The sequence below is a fragment of the Rhinoraja longicauda genome, chromosome 37 (genome assembly GCF_053455715.1).
Source record: "Rhinoraja longicauda isolate Sanriku21f chromosome 37, sRhiLon1.1, whole genome shotgun sequence".
NCBI lineage: Eukaryota > Metazoa > Chordata > Chondrichthyes > Rajiformes > Arhynchobatidae > Rhinoraja > Rhinoraja longicauda.
This window is the reverse complement of record NC_135989.1, coordinates 18,462,549-18,480,432: the sequence shown is the minus strand read 5'-3', so window position 1 is coordinate 18,480,432 and position 17,884 is coordinate 18,462,549. Positions and strand designations below refer to the sequence as shown.

General features: G+C 45.1%; 1 protein-coding gene across 1 annotated transcript in view; it reads right to left on the bottom strand.

Annotated features, from left to right (window-relative positions):
• Nucleotides 1-17,884, bottom strand: part of prkcsh (PRKCSH beta subunit of glucosidase II) — a 59,292-nt gene that overhangs the window by 31,713 nt on the left and 9,695 nt on the right. The window contains exons 4-9 of the mRNA XM_078429324.1: nt 15,709-15,766; nt 13,755-13,872; nt 11,167-11,296; nt 3,274-3,358; nt 2,423-2,501; nt 704-790 (exon numbers count right to left, since the gene is read on the bottom strand). Of these exons, the coding sequence (XP_078285450.1) occupies nt 704-790; nt 2,423-2,501; nt 3,274-3,358; nt 11,167-11,296; nt 13,755-13,872; nt 15,709-15,766 (557 nt within the window). The remainder of the gene's footprint in view (nt 1-703; nt 791-2,422; nt 2,502-3,273; nt 3,359-11,166; nt 11,297-13,754; nt 13,873-15,708; nt 15,767-17,884) is intronic.

Here is a 17,884-nt window from a genome sequence, read left to right as displayed (position 1 = left end):
GAAGGAGGGCTTGAAGAGGCTGAATGGTTCTTTTACTATTACATGTACCAAGGTGCAGTGATGTTTTTTGCAAACAGATCAGTAAGATCTCAGTCAAATAGTCATAGAGTGATACGGTGTTCATACCGTTGGGTTATAAGCTAACTAGGCATCATGAGATGCTGCTCACACGAAAATGAGAATGCAACAGAACTTCAGTGCCCAATGGCTTTCCATGGCTTTTAACATGTTCACGTTGAATGGGAACAAATTAAGCATGGGCACCATCAATCTGTGTCTGAAAGCCTCCTCACAAAGGCTGGTGCTCATCAGCCAGAGGAGGAGATTTAGGGAACATCCATTACATAACCAATACACATTACAAATCGAGCACACCAATAAACTGCAACTGTAACCCGCTGAGTTACTACAGCATTTTGTGAATAAACTGCAACTTGTAGGCAACCAGGATTCACTAACCTTGGACAGGCACAAAACGCTGGAGTAACTCAGAGGGACAGGCAGCATCTCTGGAGAGAAGGAATGGGTGACGTTTCAGGTCAAGACCCTTCTTCAGACCAGAAGACACTTCTGAAGAAAGGTCTCGACCTGAAACGTCACCCATTCTTTCTCTCCAGAGATGTTGCCTGTCCCGCTGAGTTACTCCAGCCTTTTGTGTCTAACTTCGATTTAACCAGTATCTGTAGTTCCTTCCTTCACTAACCTCAGACTTATACTTGTCCTGGATTCCAGCCCAGACAACCTCCTGGAAGCTGGCAACATCAACGTGACTGGCGCCTCCCAGCAGAGTCTACAGGAACATTGGACATTTAATATGGAGTTAGATGTATTTAAATAACAGAAATAATTCACCTGTGTCAGCTCTCATCAGAAATCAACACCACCTCACAAACCCGATGTCAGTCATTTTATTTGCAGAATTCTGCAACTTTGCCTCAATCCTGAAATTCCATCTTTCATAAAACGGCATTGAAACTTTCCAGTAATCACACCACATCAGAAGAGCAAATCTTGCAGTTTTGAAAAACATAAAAATAAAATAGTGAAATTGATCACTCACACCCCCCCCCCCCCCCACCTTGAATCTGAAGGTGCACAACTTTGTACGTTCATAAGTCATAGTAGCGGAATTAGGCCATTCGGCCCATCAAGCCTACTACGCATTTCAATCATGGCTGATCTATCGATTCTCCCTTACCCCCATTCTCCTGCCTTCTCTCCATAACATTTGACTCCCTTACATTGTCAATCTTCTCTTTAAGATTTGCTTTGTGCCGAGGGCAGGCTTAGGGAGAAGCAGAGAAGAGTTCACAGATGAAAAAGACAAGAGGAAAGTACACAGAAAAGACAGCGTGGGGCCAGAGTCATTAAGCGGCACGGTAGCGCAGCGGTAGAGTTGCTGCTTTACAGCGAATGCAGCGCCGGGACTCAGGTTCGATCCTGACTACGGGTGCTGCACTGTAAGGAGTTTGTACGTTCTCCCCGTGACCTGCGTGGGTTTTCTCCGAGATCTTCGGTTTCCTCCCACACTCCAAAGACGTACAGGTATGTAGTGGGTGTAGGATAGTGTTAATGTGCGGGGATCACTGGGCGGCACGGACTTGGTGGGCCGAAAAGGCCTGTTTCCGGCTGTATATATATGATATGATATGATAAGCACTATAAAGGACATCTACAAACAGTAATGCCTATTGAAGCCGGGGCTTAGATTTCCCCAAGTCATTTAAATTACAATTTGACTCTCCTGGTTGACAAATCAAAGGAAAGTGCAGAGGAGGTTTGCCAGAATGACACTTGGATCTGGGGTATTGGCTACAGGGAGATGTTGGACAGACTTGATTGGTTTCTCTGGAACTTCGGAAGTTGAGGGTGGACTAGAGAGAAGTGTATAAAATTATAAAGGGGCATAGAGAGGGTGGACAATCAGACCCAGGATGGAAATGTTAATTACTAGAAGGCATAGCCTTAAGGTGAGAGGGTTAAAGTTTAAAGCTGCGCGGGGCAAGTTAATTTTGGAGAGAGTGGTGGGTGCCTGGAACATGTTGCCGGGGTAAGTGGTGGTTGAGGCAAATACAAGAGGCATTTAAAAACTTTTGGTTAGGCACATGGATATGCAGGGAATGGCAGGATGCGGATTATGTGCAGGAAAGTAAGAGTTGGTCTTGGTATCATGCTCAGCACAGACATTGTGGGCCGAATGGCCTGTTCTTGTACCGTACTGTTCTGTTTTCCATGAAAGAAAGGGGGTAGAGAAGGGAGAAATAGAAAATGTAACCCAATCTGCACGATAATCATTTGCAAAGGGCGTTGGTACCCAGAGTATTAGTCAGAGACGTAGCCCGATTCGCCACTTTCAACCTCTCCAATCCTGACCTGAAGGACAAAGTAACGAGTTAGAGTAATGTGAAAGTTGTCATTGTACCTCAGCTTCTTGCTCAGAAACCATTCCATCCCCATCGCTGTCCAGCTCTGCATGAGTCTGAATTTCATTCATTGTAATACTGCAATGGAAGAAATATTCTATTCACATTTTCCTTTACACTGGCCTCAAACATCAATGATGGACAAATTATTGGTCTCTTACACCAGGAACCACAAAGTTAATTTGATCCAATAAAAAAACAGACTCCATTCTTGGATACAAAATGCAACACTGATTTAAGATTGGAAGCACCAGAAAGCAAAAAAAATGCTGTTCTTCATTTGAATTCCATCTGAATATTTTTTAATACAAAGCATGCAGTTAAGTTGCAGATGTACTGAATTCAATGTTTTAATGGCCTCAGTGGCAGTGGGGCTTTTCATTATTTTAATAAATGAAACAGCAAACTGTAGATCATTCAACCATCGCACGCCCAGTCTTGCTTTCTCATCGGTAAAAACATCGACCTCTATTATAAAGTCTCCGTTTGATCGTATATATACATGTGTCTAAATCAGGCAGACTGCTGCAGCACTATCTTAAACCACAAGGCCAGGTGACCAGACCATGTTTTATAACAATCCTCAAAAAAAGAGGAAACCCAAGTAGCAATGCGTTAGACTCAGGCTGCTGCTTTATCGTGAGCTTATTCAGAGAAATTATGCAGAGATTTGTGAATAATGGGGCGAGAAGAAACAGTGCAGTAATTTTGGAGAAAGTCCAATGTTGAGAGAATGAGAAAAGATGAATTGCTTTCAGTCCCACAAATTCAATCAGAATACAAGGGCAGCTAATTTGTTGAGTGGAGAGGGCTCGAGAAAGGGGATTTCAGGAAAACCTGATGCACTCACAAGCCATCCTCGTTGTCATCTAGTTCCTTAAATGTCTCAGCAGCCTTGGCTTTGTTCTTCTCTAAGTTGTGTGCAGCTTGGACCTCTGTCAAAGGAAAAAAAAAACACATTAGGAGCCATCTAAAGAACTGTGGCACGGGATTGAACCTACAAATTAAACGAGTTAGTCATTTTTAGAAAAGGCTTCTCTCTCGTTACCTTCTCTCACACCTTCTAATCGTTCACTCCCAAGGTCAAAACATTGTGAAAGCTCCTAAATTTCAGAGAGCCATCATAAGACAATGATAAATCGGCTTTTGTCACGATCAAAAAAGCCTTAATACTCTTTAGTGAGCATTCTCTTGTCAAGGACATACTGACAGCTGCAGCAAATGCATAAAAAAAAGCTGCAAAACTGAATTGGAAAATACTACAAAGCCACAGATTGCAAATGGCAGTTCAAGGCCATATATTATAATCTTGCTTTAGATGTGGATTTTAAACCATTCGAGTTTCTCTGCTGCTGCTAGATGTCACCAGAAGACCCCCCCTCTCCTCGATTAAAGAGCGACCACTGCCAGTTTGGTCAGGTATTCCTGAAGCATTCGGTAGAAATACGCTGTACCACGGTACTGAATCATATGCACCCAGCACATGTATAAAAATAATTTGCTTGCATGAATTATTTATTATCTGGCAAGCTGCTCTTCATTTTTCAGAGCAGAAGTGGCACGCGAGGATTTGAGGCATCTTTTATTTGATGAGTTAAGAGAACCTTTCTGTGAGTGATTTCCAGACATTCTCTCACTAATGCAAATGGAATCAGTTGTTCAGTTTTGTGGAGGTCTTTTGTAACAGAGACAAAACAGCAGTAACGTGTCAATGTTAAGCTGTAGGAACACACGTTACCAGCCTCGCAATATTCCTGTTCTGTCACAATCAGCATACCCACCAGAGTTACTTGTACAGCAAGATGGCCGGGCTGTTACTGCCCAAACAACCAAGAGCAGGCCGAGAGGGCAATGCAAATCCAGGTCCATTGTGGAAGGAGAGAGGAAAAGATCCGAGAGGGGGAAGGAACAATGTACACATGAAATGCAAAAACCAGCCCCTTTTTAAGATTAAGCCTCCATGCTTAGAATGTGAAATAACAATAGTAATATTAAAAGACAATTATACAGACAACTATGGACCATCTCAGGACAACACACAGGTCCAGAGAAACATTGCGATCACAAAGTTGGATTATAAGAAAATAACTGCAGATGCTGGTACAAATCAAAGGTACTTATTCACAAAATGCTGGAGTAACTCAGCAGGTCAGGCAGCATCTCAGGAGAGAAGGAATGGGTGACGTTTCGGGTCGAGACACTTCTTCAGACAAAGTTGGATTGGTGATTTCCAGCTACTCCATACTGATCCTAGCTGCCCCTTCTCTGATAAAATCAATGAATTCATGACTAAATATTACTGGCCAAAATGTCTTCTGTTCCCTGTATTTTAACATTACGGAATGTCAACTTCGCTCAGAACCTGGCCACCAGAGTACCTTAGATAGACAAAATGCTGGAGTAACTCAGCGGGACAGGCAGCATCTCTGGAGACAAGGGCAGGAATGGGTGACGTTTCAGGTCGAGTCCCTTCTTCAGACTGAGAGTCAGAGGAGAGGGAGACAATAATATGAAATACTTTGCTTTGATCTAACAGGAGATGAACAAACTCTGCAGCCCCAACTCTGCAGTCTGAAGAAGGGTCCCGACCCGAAGCGTCACCCATTCCTTCTCTCCAGAGATGCTGCCTGACCCGCTGAGTTACTCCAGCATTTTGTGACTATCTGCAGCCCCAATGTTACACACAGATGACCATTTCTTTGCATAATTATTCCACAACAACATGGTTTGAAGTTCCATCTTTCACATTTTTTTCTTTCTATCCCAGCCTGCAAAATGTCCAAACAATTAAAAACACCAGCATTTTTTACTTGCTGGTTTGTTGCCGATGGGGGTTTCAATGATTGAGGTTTGCTGATTCACACCCCCGATCCCCGACCCCCCCCCCCCCCCCATGGCCAAAGTTAAAGTCAGCAACTCGAGATCACTTGGTCTCCATGGGCAGCTTCCGCTGCCATCGTCATGGTCAGTCAGAGTGATACAGTGCAGAAACAGGCCCTTCAGCCCAACTTGCCCACAGCAGCCAACATGTCCCAGCTACACTAATCATACAGTGATACAGCGTGGAAACAGGCCCTTCAGTCCAACTTGCCCACACCGGCCAACATGTCCCAGCTACACCAGTCCCACCTGCCGGCGTTTGGTCCACCTCCCTTCAAACCTGTACTATCCGTGTACCTGTCTAACTGTTTCTTAAACATTGGGATAGTCCCAGCCTCAACTACCTTCTCTGGCAGCTCCTTCCATACACCCACCACTCTTTGTGCGGAAAAAGTTAGCCCTCAGATTCCTATTAAATCCTTTTTCCTTCACTTTAAAGCTACGTCTTCTGACTACATGTATCTACCCGATCTATTCCTCTCATGACCTTGTATACCTCTATAAGATCACCCCTCATCTTCCAGCCTACTCAACCTCTCTCTATAACTCATACCCACTAGTCCTGGCAACATCCTGTCAGTGGTGTACATAGAACAGTACAGCACAGGAACAGGCCTTACAGCCCACAATGTCAGGCCAAACACAATCCCATGTTAAACCACCCACGTCTGCCTGCAGTCACAACTCAAAAGAAAAACGTGGTGCACACATCTTTAAATTCGGCCCCTTTCAACTTAACACTAAGGCCTCTAGTCTTTAATATTCCCTGGGGAAAAAGGTAATGCCCATCTCCCTTCTCTATGCCACTTCTCTCTGATGTCCCCTCACCCTCTGGCAATCCAGAGCAAACAATCCACGTTTCGCCAACCTCTCCTGGTAGCTGGAGAAGTCCGGGACTGAAGAAGGGTCTCGACCCAAAACCTCACCCATTCCTTCTCTCCCGAGATGCTGCCTGACCTGCTGAGTTACTCCAGCATTTTGTGATACCTTCTCCTGGTAGCTAACACCTTCTAATGATGGCAGCATCCTGGTAAACAACTCCTGCACCCCCTCCAAAGCCTCCACATCCTTCCTGTAATGGGGTGACCAGAACTGCATCGGAATCCAAATGAGGCCATAAAGTTTTATACAGCTGCACCATGACTTGCTGACTGTTATAATCCATGCCCCGAGTTTGTCACTGACCACTAACCCAGAACAACACGTTCATCACTCAGACATGTGCAGGACCGTTCCCTCCTTTGCAATGAAGACAGCCTGCCGTCCACAAACAGCCTGCAAGTTATTATCACTCGCCAAACACAAGACTGAAATACAAAGCAAATGGCCGTCTTCAAAACTCCAGCTGCTTTTATTGCAACCGTGAAGCAATGACCTTGCAACTGAATCACACACCGCCTCCACATGTTCCTGTCACACTGCACCATTCTCCAGCAACGGATGGGTCTGTGTTACATGCTCCTGCACTCAGGAACCTTGGTTAATGCTCGGAGAATCCAGGTATGGAACGTGGAGGACATTGTACGATTGTACGCTATTTGCTGGCAAAATAAACTTTAATGTGCCTACTTTTTAAAAATTAAATGAGAATATTGTTTTGATCTTGGGCATTGATGTACTTTGTAAAACTGTATGCCAGCAGGTTTTATCTTCAATGCTGCAGAAGGCATTTCTATCTAACTCAAAGATATCAGAGCACAACGCCAATCTCCGAAGATAAGCATTAAACCACAGGATTATGTAACTGAAATGAACTCATTTTTTATTCATCCTATGAAGATCAAGGCAACGTATTCTGCCAAGCAAGTTCTCAAAGGGACTGGCACTTAGCAACGCTAAAATAAAGAGAGAAAGGGAGATAATATTTTGGACAGTAACGTTTAGCCAGAGCACAATGTGGAGTTTGGCTCCACCGTGTGGGGAGACAGTGTAAGAGGAGCCTGCTTTCAGAACAGATCCCAGATTCAGGGACAATTTCCTCCTGGCTGTTATCAGGCAATTGAACCATCCTACCACAACCAGAGAGCAGTGCCGAACTACCGTCTACCTCAGTGGTGTCCCTCAAACGATCTTTGATCACTTTGCTGGCTTTACCTTGCACTAAACGTTATTCCCTTATCATATATCTGTGCACTGTGGACGGCTCGATTGTAATCATGTATTTTTTCCGCTGGCTGGATACCACATAAAGGCTTTTCGCTGTACCTCGGTACATCTGACAGTATACTAAACTGAACTGAAACTGCGCCATTACAATTCAGCAGATATCTTCTTCCACAAATGGCTCAATAATCATATCAGCACCGTACAACCCTGGAAATGAAAACATAAGGGAAAACACCAACGAGTTGGCCAAACAACCCCTGGAGATTGCCCCGCATGTCCAGATGATCACAGGTGCCTTGAACATGGGCCACAGACCTCCCAGATCAATCGGGTCATGATCCCCGTTCCCCCCGATACTCCACAGACCTAAAGCAAACCTTAGCCTTGAACATCATTATGTGGCGAGACTGTGGGAGATTGTCATTGAATGAGGATAAGGTTAAATTTGCCCGAGTAAAGAAGCATTGTAAAGGCACCTCGCATTTTATGCCTTTTTGATTTATGCATTTGTTAAATAACCTGCTTGTTCCTTTAATACCAAGGCTTGATTTACACGCTGCTATTTTTGGAATAACGCACTCAAATTTACTGCCGACACCGTTGTCTTCGTGTACATGTTTAATTTAAGCCTTTTGAATTACACTCTGCTTTACAAGCACATAACCCCCATGTAAAAGGCAAGGAGCCTGCAATTGCAACTTTAAAAAATACTGTTGCTGCCACAATTGGCACATCCCCGGCGTTTGAAGCCTTTACACAAAATTTGTCCACCAAAGTCATTGTGGATAAAAGTGAGAAATACTAAGTCAGATAAACTCGAAAACGACAGAATTCTTGCTGGTGGCGAGTCGCATCAGCAGGACATCAGCTGATATAAAAGTTGATTGCGGTTCAGTTAAGGAAGGAAATGGAAATAACTACTCCAGACTATGGGCCAAGCAGGGGCAGGTGGAACAGGAGTAGTTGGGGCATGTTGGTCAGCCTGGTCAAGTTGGGTCAGAGGGCCTGAATCTGTGCTGTACGACTGCCACTTTATTTCATGGGCACGTCCCAACATGCCCCATCCACTCTAGTCCCACCTGCCTGCGTTTGGCCCATATCCCTCTTAACCACTTTAGAAGATTAACAAGGACAGGTATATGTTTAGGAAAGGTCGAGGTATATGGGCTAAACATGGGCTTAATCTGGCATCTTGGTCAACACGGACACGTTGTGCTGAAGGCCTGTTTCGGTTCTGTATGACTCAGTGAAACTCTCACTAAAATGACTCAGTAAAAGGTGGTGGAAGCACCCAGGTCAAGCACTGTAGGTTTGGGTTAGGGGAAAATGTCATGTTTCCATTTGAAGGCACTAGATCAGAACTGAAACATCAACTCCTCCTTGCTCCACAGTTGCTGCCTGACCTGCTGAGTGTTTTCAGCATTTATAATTTTTCATTACAAATTCCCCGATTCTGTAGGATTTAGTTATATTCAGTATCGGAGCTGTGCTGGTGGGCGTGGAAAATATCTGTCAAAGAGTTGTTATGTTGATGGAACTCAACGTCAATGGCTTCTACTGCTGTACACTGTAAACAAATTATTTACTGGAATACTGTGACTCAATGTTATGGTTTACTATCATTTTCATGCTGCTTTCAAATCCAAGTTAAGTTAAAGTACATGAAAATAATCTAATCTAAATCAGATATGTCGACATGTTTCAATATTGAGTATTTGTTTACAAGCATGGTGTGTGTGTGTGTGTGTGTGTGTGTGTGTGTGTGTGTGCGTCAGAGATCTACAGTAGGATCCACAAACCACACACTGGGCTGCACTGGAATAGGTTTGGCAATCTCCACCGGACTGACTGAAATGTGTCAGGAAAGTTACAGCAAGTATTACTTTGGGAAGCAAACACTTATAAAAATAGCTTTGGGTTTATATAATTGAAGGGAGATTAAGGAACACTGTGTCTAATACCAACAGTAGCACGGTGGTGCAGCGGTAAAGTTGCTGCTTCACAGTGCCAGAGACCCAGAATCGATCCTGACTACGGGTGATATCTGTGCAGAGTTTGTACGTTCTCCCCGTGACCGCGTGGGTTTTCTCAGGGATCTCCGGTTTCCTCCCACACTCCAAACACATGCAGGTATGTAATTTAATTGGTTTCGGAAAATTTGTAAATTTTCCCAAGTGTGTAGGATACCGTTGGTCGGTCTCTGAATGCATTCAAGAGAGAGCTAGATAGAGCTCTTAAGGATAGCGGAGTCAGGGGGTATGGGGAGAAGGCAGGAACGGGGTACTGATTGAGAATGATCAGCCATGATCACATTGAATGGTGGTGCTGGCTCGAAGGACTGAATGGCCTCCTCCTGCACCTATTGTCTATTGACTCGGTAAGCCGAAGAGCCTGTTTCCGTGCTGTATCTCTAAACTTTACAGGATACGAACATTTAGATTGTTTTTCATCTAATGTGCATTAAGAGATATATTTAAATGAAAATATTTAGAACACGAGACATCTTTGGAATTCTATACTCGCAAGGTATCACAAATCTTTACATGGGCCGTCTCGTCCATCTTCAGGTAAATTTGCCAACTCTACTCGTGAAGATTCAATGCACCCATTCCAAACAACGAGTCTCCCCAAGAATCCTAGATGGTGACGCAGGTGAACGAGGGTGAAGAGGCACCTGATCATGACAGTCCAACGCAAACACACGGAATTCCCATGGCTACAAAGTACATTGATGAGGAATGAAGACACGAGTAACTGCAGCAGATGCTGGAACCTTGAGCAAAAAACAAACTGCTGGAGGAACTCAACGGTCAGGCAGCCTGATTAGAGCTTACAGATACAGTGTGGAAACGGGTCCTTTGGCCGACAAAACTCGGTCATCTCAGCCGATCAGCAGCAAGACACTGAAGTTGATCTTTTCACATTTGGATTGGAAAATGAAATAAAAAAAAGACAGAGAGACAATGAATCCCTGTGACTATCCAATGGCCCAGATGGATTGTGGACAGTGGGCAGGGCTGGGAGACCCAGGGAGATGCTGGTTGTTCCAGAAGCTGGCATTGCCAGGGTGAGGTGCAGGTCCCACCATGCCAGTGGATGCAGGGATGGTGCTTCTGAACCAAGGCTTGCAGGAACTGGACTTACTTCAAGAGTTAATCTTAAACGAAGACAGAACATAAGTGGGAACAGTAAACGCAAAATAAAATAATTAATTCTACTGAGAAATAGTATGAGGGACTCTGCCCAATGGGGGCTATTTGTCCAAATTTGATGTGGACATCTGATTTGCAACATGCTTGATGCGTAGGAATCATATAGCAAGGAAACCGGCCCTTCAGCCCAACTTGCCCATGCCAACCAAGATGCCCCATCTACACAAGGGACACCTACTCACGTCCAGCCCATATCACTAAACCTGCCTATCCATGTACCAGCTCCAATGTCATTTAATTGCATGTGGCAATTGTCCACTCATCTCAGGCCAGAGAAGGCAGCACTTGGCCAAGATGGAGTTGTGGATAACTCATCGGTCAAGAACAGAGGGGAAAACGGGGAGGTGAAGAGGGAAACTTTTCTCCTGTTTTAGTGGAGATGGGTACTTGGTCAGCATGCACAGTGCCTCTGTGCTGTACAACCACAGCTGTGATTATCCACATTAACAGATCCACTGTCATGTTCTCTAACATTCCATAAACACACAGCTCAGTAATTATTCTTCTCCTTATCCATTCAGTGCTGAGAATTATAGAGAGATTACCATCCCAGGCATTCTTGTGCTTTTCTTTGGCCTCCTGCTCCGGCTTCTCTGCAGTTTCCTTGACTGTTCTCAAAGACTCCACCTGTGTCTCCCAGGTTGCCTTCTCCTTCTGCAGCTCGGCCAGCTTTTGCTGTGGGAACACAAGGTGAAACTAACACCTTTACCGTGGGTAGCAAGGGTAGCGCAGCGGTAGAACTGCTGCCTCAGCGCCAGAGAACCGGGTTCGATCCCGACTACGGATGCCGTCTGTACGAAGTTTGTACGTTCTCCCAGTGACCGCGTGGTTTTTCTCCGGGTGCTCCGGTTTCCTCCCACACTCCAAAGACATGCAGATTTGTACACTAATTGGCTTGGTAAAATTGTAAATCGTCTCTTGTGTGCAGGTTAGTATCAGTGTGTGGGGATAGCTGGCCGGTGTGGACTCAGTGAACCGAAGGGTCTGTTTCTGTGCTGTATCTCTAACCATCGCTTGACTTTGAAACAGAGTTTGGTCTAGTTTTTTTTATAACTAGAAAGCTAAACTAAACCTGCCAAATTCTGCTTCAAGCCAAGTGATACCACTGCATAGCAATGGAACAGTTTCCACTGCTGGCACCGTGAGTCTCTGTTACCCACAGGGACTGGACACAAGGCTGTCCTTGCAGTGTGTTTTGACAACATGCCTTATACCTTTCTCTGAAGGTAAACATTAAAGATCCCCGGGCACTACTTTGAAAGAAGGCAAGGTGGCAGTGTTTGTTGGTGTACAGAATTACAAACTAATCCCAACCCAACCATGGTTAAACCAAACCCAACATGAACCTAAAGAATCAACAAAATCTGACGCATGGTGAGATCCTGTCTATTATCCTGGCTCTTGCATGAGGTTTTCCTGGTGTTCAGGCCAACGTTAGTTATCACCAGAATACACCACTCTCTCTCTCCTTGCTGTTTGAGAGCATTTATTTTTTTGGACTGAGGGATTTCAGATATCCAAGGATGAGAAATGCACCATGTAAATGCGAGAGCTATTGACGGCATAAAGACAGGTAAAGCCCCTCCCTTAGCCATTGGAGCTCACTATGTGGTGGAAACCCATGGCTGAGAAACAGCCAGACTGCCCAGAGTTCATCCTTTCAGGTCAGAGTGCCCAGGGTTCAATCACACAGCCCAGAATTCATCCTTTCAAATAGAAGGCAAACTCCCTTTGATCAGTCCAGTTACGCAGTGCAACTCCAACAATCCAATACCAGAGATATTTCCTGGTTTGGCATCTGGTGCTTTGCTGTTTGGACTCACTGTGGTCGAGCTCCAGCGTTACCTGCAAGTTTATAACACTGAGCAGCATATTTAAAGCATTAGGTCATGAGTAAAGAATAACATCCGAGAGTCTGGGAAATCCCCCCGCCCCACAGCAGGGGGCAGTGCCTCAACTCAACACTAACTGAGCTTCACTGAAATGGTGAGATGAAGGATCCCACAGTTACTCCCAGTAAAGCAGCAGAAATAAATTATAAATTGTTTAATTATGGGGCAGCTAATCATCCTTCAACTTGTCTCAACTACTGATCCAGGCAAAGAGAGGGGGAAAGCACAAGACTTTTTAAACCTGTACAGGGCTGTCGATGACATTTTACACACACAGCTCCAGAAAGATAAGAACAATTCATTATATTCCCAGCGAGCCATTGCCAGCTATTCATATCCCCACCAGGAATGAGTGGGTTAACCTATGATGAACATTTGTCAGCACTGGGCCTGTACTCACTGGAGCTTAAAAGAATGAGGGGGGGGGGGGGGGGCATCATTGAAACACAGAATAGTGAAAGGCTTGGATAGAGTGGATGTGGAGAGGATGTTTCCACTAGTGGGACAGTCGAGGACTAGAGGCCATAGTCTCAGAATTAAAGGACGTCTTTTAGGAAGGAGATGAGAAATCTCTTTAGTCAGGGGGTGATGAATCTGTGGAATTCTTTGCCACAGAAGGCTGTAGAGGCCAAGTCAGTGGATATCTTTAAGGCAGAGACAGATGAATTCTTGATTAGTATGGATGTCAGAGGTTATGGGGAGAAGGCAGGAAAATGGGGTTAGGAGGGAGAGATAGATCAGGCATGATTGAATGATGGAATAGACTTGATGGTCCGAATGGCCTAATTCTACTCCTTATCCTTGTGACCCGAGTCACACGACCACTCACAAGTAGAGTCATGAACAAAAAAGCGAAGCAGCCGTAAACATTTGCCTATTCTCGAAATTGCAGTGTTGAAACTGGGTATTTACTGTACTAAAGTCGGGTAATAACAAAATAGCATTTACAGAACCATACATCTTTGAAGATCTAACCAGCCAGAATCTATGCAAGAAGGAACTGCAGATGTTGGTTTAAACCATAGACACAAAATGCTGGAGTAACTCAGCGGGACAGACAGCATCTCTGGAGAGAAGAAATGGGTGACGTTTCGGGTCGAGACCCTTCTTAGTCTGAGGAAGGGTCTCGATCTGAAACGTCACCCATTCCTTCTCTCCAGAGAAGGTGCCTGTCCCGCTGAGTTACTCCAGCTTTTTGCGTCTATCAGCCTGAATTTATTAAAGTTACAGATGTGGCAAACCTGTTTGTCTTCTCTGCTTTGCTTTGCATCTTCAATGAGCTGCTGTTTCAGTTTGAAGCCCTCTTTGGCCATTTCTGCCATTTTCTGCAGGTTCTCTCTCTCCTTCTGTCCTTGCTCCCTGCATCGAGACATTGCACCGCGTTACTCCACACCCTGGGAGCTGCTGTCCTTACTCCCACACAGGTCACGGGACAATCCCATCAGCGCCAGTCCTGGCGGGCCCAACCTCCCCACTGTGTTGCTTTGATTCCATAAGAACATAAGCGATAGGAGCAGAATTAGGCCATTCAGCACATCAAGTCTACTCCGCGATTCAATCATGGCTGACTTATCTCTCCCTCCTAACCCCATTCTCCGGCCTTCTCCCCATAACCCCTGACACCAGTACTAATCAATTCCTCTCTCCATTTCCCCAAAGACTTCCTCTCTCGTGTCCAACAATTTTCCCTTGAATGTTTTAACCTATTTAAAACATATTTTAACCTATTTACCAATGCAACAGAATAGTTTAGAGCCCAATTGCCCTCCCTGCAGGTCTTTGGGATGTGGAATAAACTGGAAGAACCAGAGAGGGGTTCAAACACAAAGACGGGAACATGGATAGGATGGGTGTGGAGTGAAAACGGCCAAACGCAGGTAGGTGGGACTGGTGGAGATGGGTCATCTTGGTCAGCATGGACAAGTTGGCTGGAGGACCTGCTTCCATACTGTATGAATCAAAAACTCCAAGAACAAACAAACTCCACACAAACAGCACTGACACCTGGACTGAGCCGTGATTAGCAATCAGGTTCAGTAGCCGAGCAGGTTATATTTGAACGCTGACCATTTTCTGACCTCCACATCATAGTGTCCTGGTCACCAGTCAGAGGTCGAGCGTTTCTCAGCGTTTGGACGCCTGATCCACACATTCCCCGTCAGGATGATGCAGTTGAGCGGCGGGTAGAGTTGCTGCTTCACAGCTCCCGCCACCCTGGGTTCAATCCCGACCTCTGTGTGGAGTCTGCACATTCTCCCTGTGGCTGCGTGGGTTCCCTCCAGGTATTTTGGTTTCCTCCCACATCTCAAAGATGGTGTAGGCAGATCCCTGGAGTGTGCGGGCAACGCTGGGGGAGATGAGGAGAACATGGGGAGAGTGGGATTGGTGTAACTGTGGGCTTGGGTGGGCATGGACTCAGTGGGCCAAAGGGGCTGCTTCCTTGCTGTCATTTCCATGACAACCTACACCTTTGGTCAAGCCTTTGGTCAGCACAGTGTTCACAGCGATAGATTTGCTGCCTCACAGCGCCATTGATCCGGGTTCAATCCCGACTATGGAGTTTGTACGTTCTCCCCGTGGGTTTTCCCCAGATTCCCCCCACATTCCAAAGACGTGCAAGTTAATTGACTTCTGTAAATTGCCCCTAGTTTGCAGGATGCAAGACTGAGTAACAGAACTAGAGTACCAGTGATCATTAGTCGGCACGGACTCTGTGGGCAAAAGGACCTGCTCCCACACTGGATCTAAACTAAAACTAAACTGAAGCTTCACACGAACAACCCCTGCTGGGGCTTCTGTGTGGCCCCGAGGAAGCTCAACTCAAGTGGATAGAAGGAATAAGTCATTGGCTGAAATTGAAGACATGTCGCAGAAAAATCACCAAGGACAAAAGATGCCCAATACACATCCGCAATTCAGACCAAGTTTGAAACCTGACAATCACATGGACAGCCAACAGCAGCAGTAAGGATAGGACAGGGAGGGGCTCATTATCCTGATCTTGCCAGGAACAAAAGCAAGTCACAGCTGGAGCTACGGGAGGTATGAGCCAAACTCAAAATTAATCGCAAAGATGTGGTGTTTGCTGCACTAACACGAATCTTCACGCAACAATAGACATACCATTTATATATCCCCACAAATGTCATCCTTCATGCATTTGCTGACAATAACGGTTCAGCCCGGTCTACTTACTTGCAGGTGTTGAGACATGTAGCACCACTGTTGTACTCGTCTGCCGTGTCACAGCAATCTGCAGAGGAGACGAGAGAACAATGTACACTCACACAATGACAGCAGCCTAATCACACAGTGGACCGTACCGCCCAGTCATCAAGGGAACTTAGGCCAAGTCTGCCACAGTTTACTGGGGGGGACCTGTCCGATTTCCAGAAAGGGCTTCACATCGAGTGAAGCCACATCTGAGTCACATCCATTCACTCTGACAATTCAGATTCAGACAAGAGCACACGGCTCTTCCCAAATACTACTTTCAAGGGATGTTAATATTTTTCTCCCACATTTGGACAGGGAGAGAATCCAGGGCCCAGTCTGTGGACTCAAGATAAAGGGAATGTAGAATGTGGGAGGGGTGAATTTAAAGTGTAAAGGGGAGAAGAGGGAGAGGGAATGACTCGGCAGGTAGTGCTGCTGCCTCACAGCGCCAGAGACACAGGTTTGGCTGGGACATTGTGGGCCAAAGGGCCTGTTCCTGTTCTACATTCTAAGTTCACGTCTCCTTTAAACTTTCCCTTCTCTCCGTAAAGCTCTGCCCTCTGGTATTTGACATATCCAACGAGGGAACAAGGTTCTGACTGTCTTCATCTATAAATAAACCTTGAGTCGCAGGAAAGGTTGTTAACTGAAGAATCAAAATCTGGAACCCAATTAATATTGCTTTATAAATATTAGTAACCCAATGTGTGGATTGAAACAAGTAGTTTCAGTCCTGTAACCCAATCCTACATTAATGTACAGTTGGCAGGAGACATCTTATACAATTATATTGATGGCAAACTGTCCGTTTTCCGTTTTGTATCAAGAAAAGTTGGAATGTATTTATCCTTCATCTGTACCATGAACAGACTGGTTATAATCAATGTACAGTCTTTTCTATGCCTGGATAGCACACGACAAAAAGCTTTTTACGGTACCTTGGTAACGTGACAATAATAATAAACTAAACTTAAAACAGGCAGCAGTTTTTTTTAAAAACAAATTGGAATATCTTAATCTCCCAATCGGGCACACACAAGTTGCAAAAAATGAAAGAAAAAGTGTTTAGAAAACAGGGAAGATGAATGGATGACCAAAGGCCAAGAGCAAGTTTCAATGCGCGTCAAAGGACAATAGACAATAGGCAATAGGTGCAGGAGTAGGCCATTCAGGTCAGGGGGTATGGGGAGAAGGCAGGAACGGGGTACTGATTGAGAATGATCAGCCATGATCACATTGAATGTAACTTGACACCATTCAGATAATAATCGGCCTTCTTATTCTTACCACCAAAGTGGATAACCTCACACTTATCCACATTTAACTGCATCTGCCAAGCATCCGCCCACTCACACAACCTGTCCAAGTCACCCTGCAACCTCATAGCATCTTCCTCACAGTTCACACTACTACACAGCTTTGTATCATCTGCAAATTTGCTAATGGTACTTTTAATCCCTTCATCCAAGTCATTAATGTATATTGTAAATAGCTGCGGTCCCAGCACCGAGCCTTGCGGTACCCCACTAGTCACTGCCTGCCATTCTGAAAGGGACCCATTTATCCCCACTCTTTGCTTTCTGACTGCCAACCAATTTTCTATCCATGTCAGTACCCTACCCCCAATACCATGTGCCCTAATTTTGCCCGCTAATCCCCTATGTGGGACCTTGTCGAAGGCTTTCTGAAAGTCGAGGTAAACCACATCCACTGGCTCTCCCCTGTCAATTTTCCTAGTTACATCCTCAAAACATTCCAGAAGATTAGTCAAGCATGATTTCCCCTTCGTAAATCCATGCTGACTCGGAACGATCCTGTTACTGCTATCCAAATGCTCCGCAATTTCGTCTTTTAGAATTGACTCCAACATCTTCCCCACCACTGATGTCAGACTAACTGGTCTATAATTTCCTGTTTTCTCTCTCCTTTCTTAAAAAGTGGGACATTAGCTCCTCTCCAATCCACAGGAACTGATCCCGAATCTATAGAACATTGGAAAATGATCACCAATGCGTCCACAATTTCTAGCGCCACCTCCTTAAGTACCCTGGGATGCAGACCATCAGGCCCTGGGGATTTATCAGCCTTCAGTCCCATCAGTCTACCCAACACCATTTCCTGCCTAATGTGAATCTCCTTCAGTTCTTCCATCACC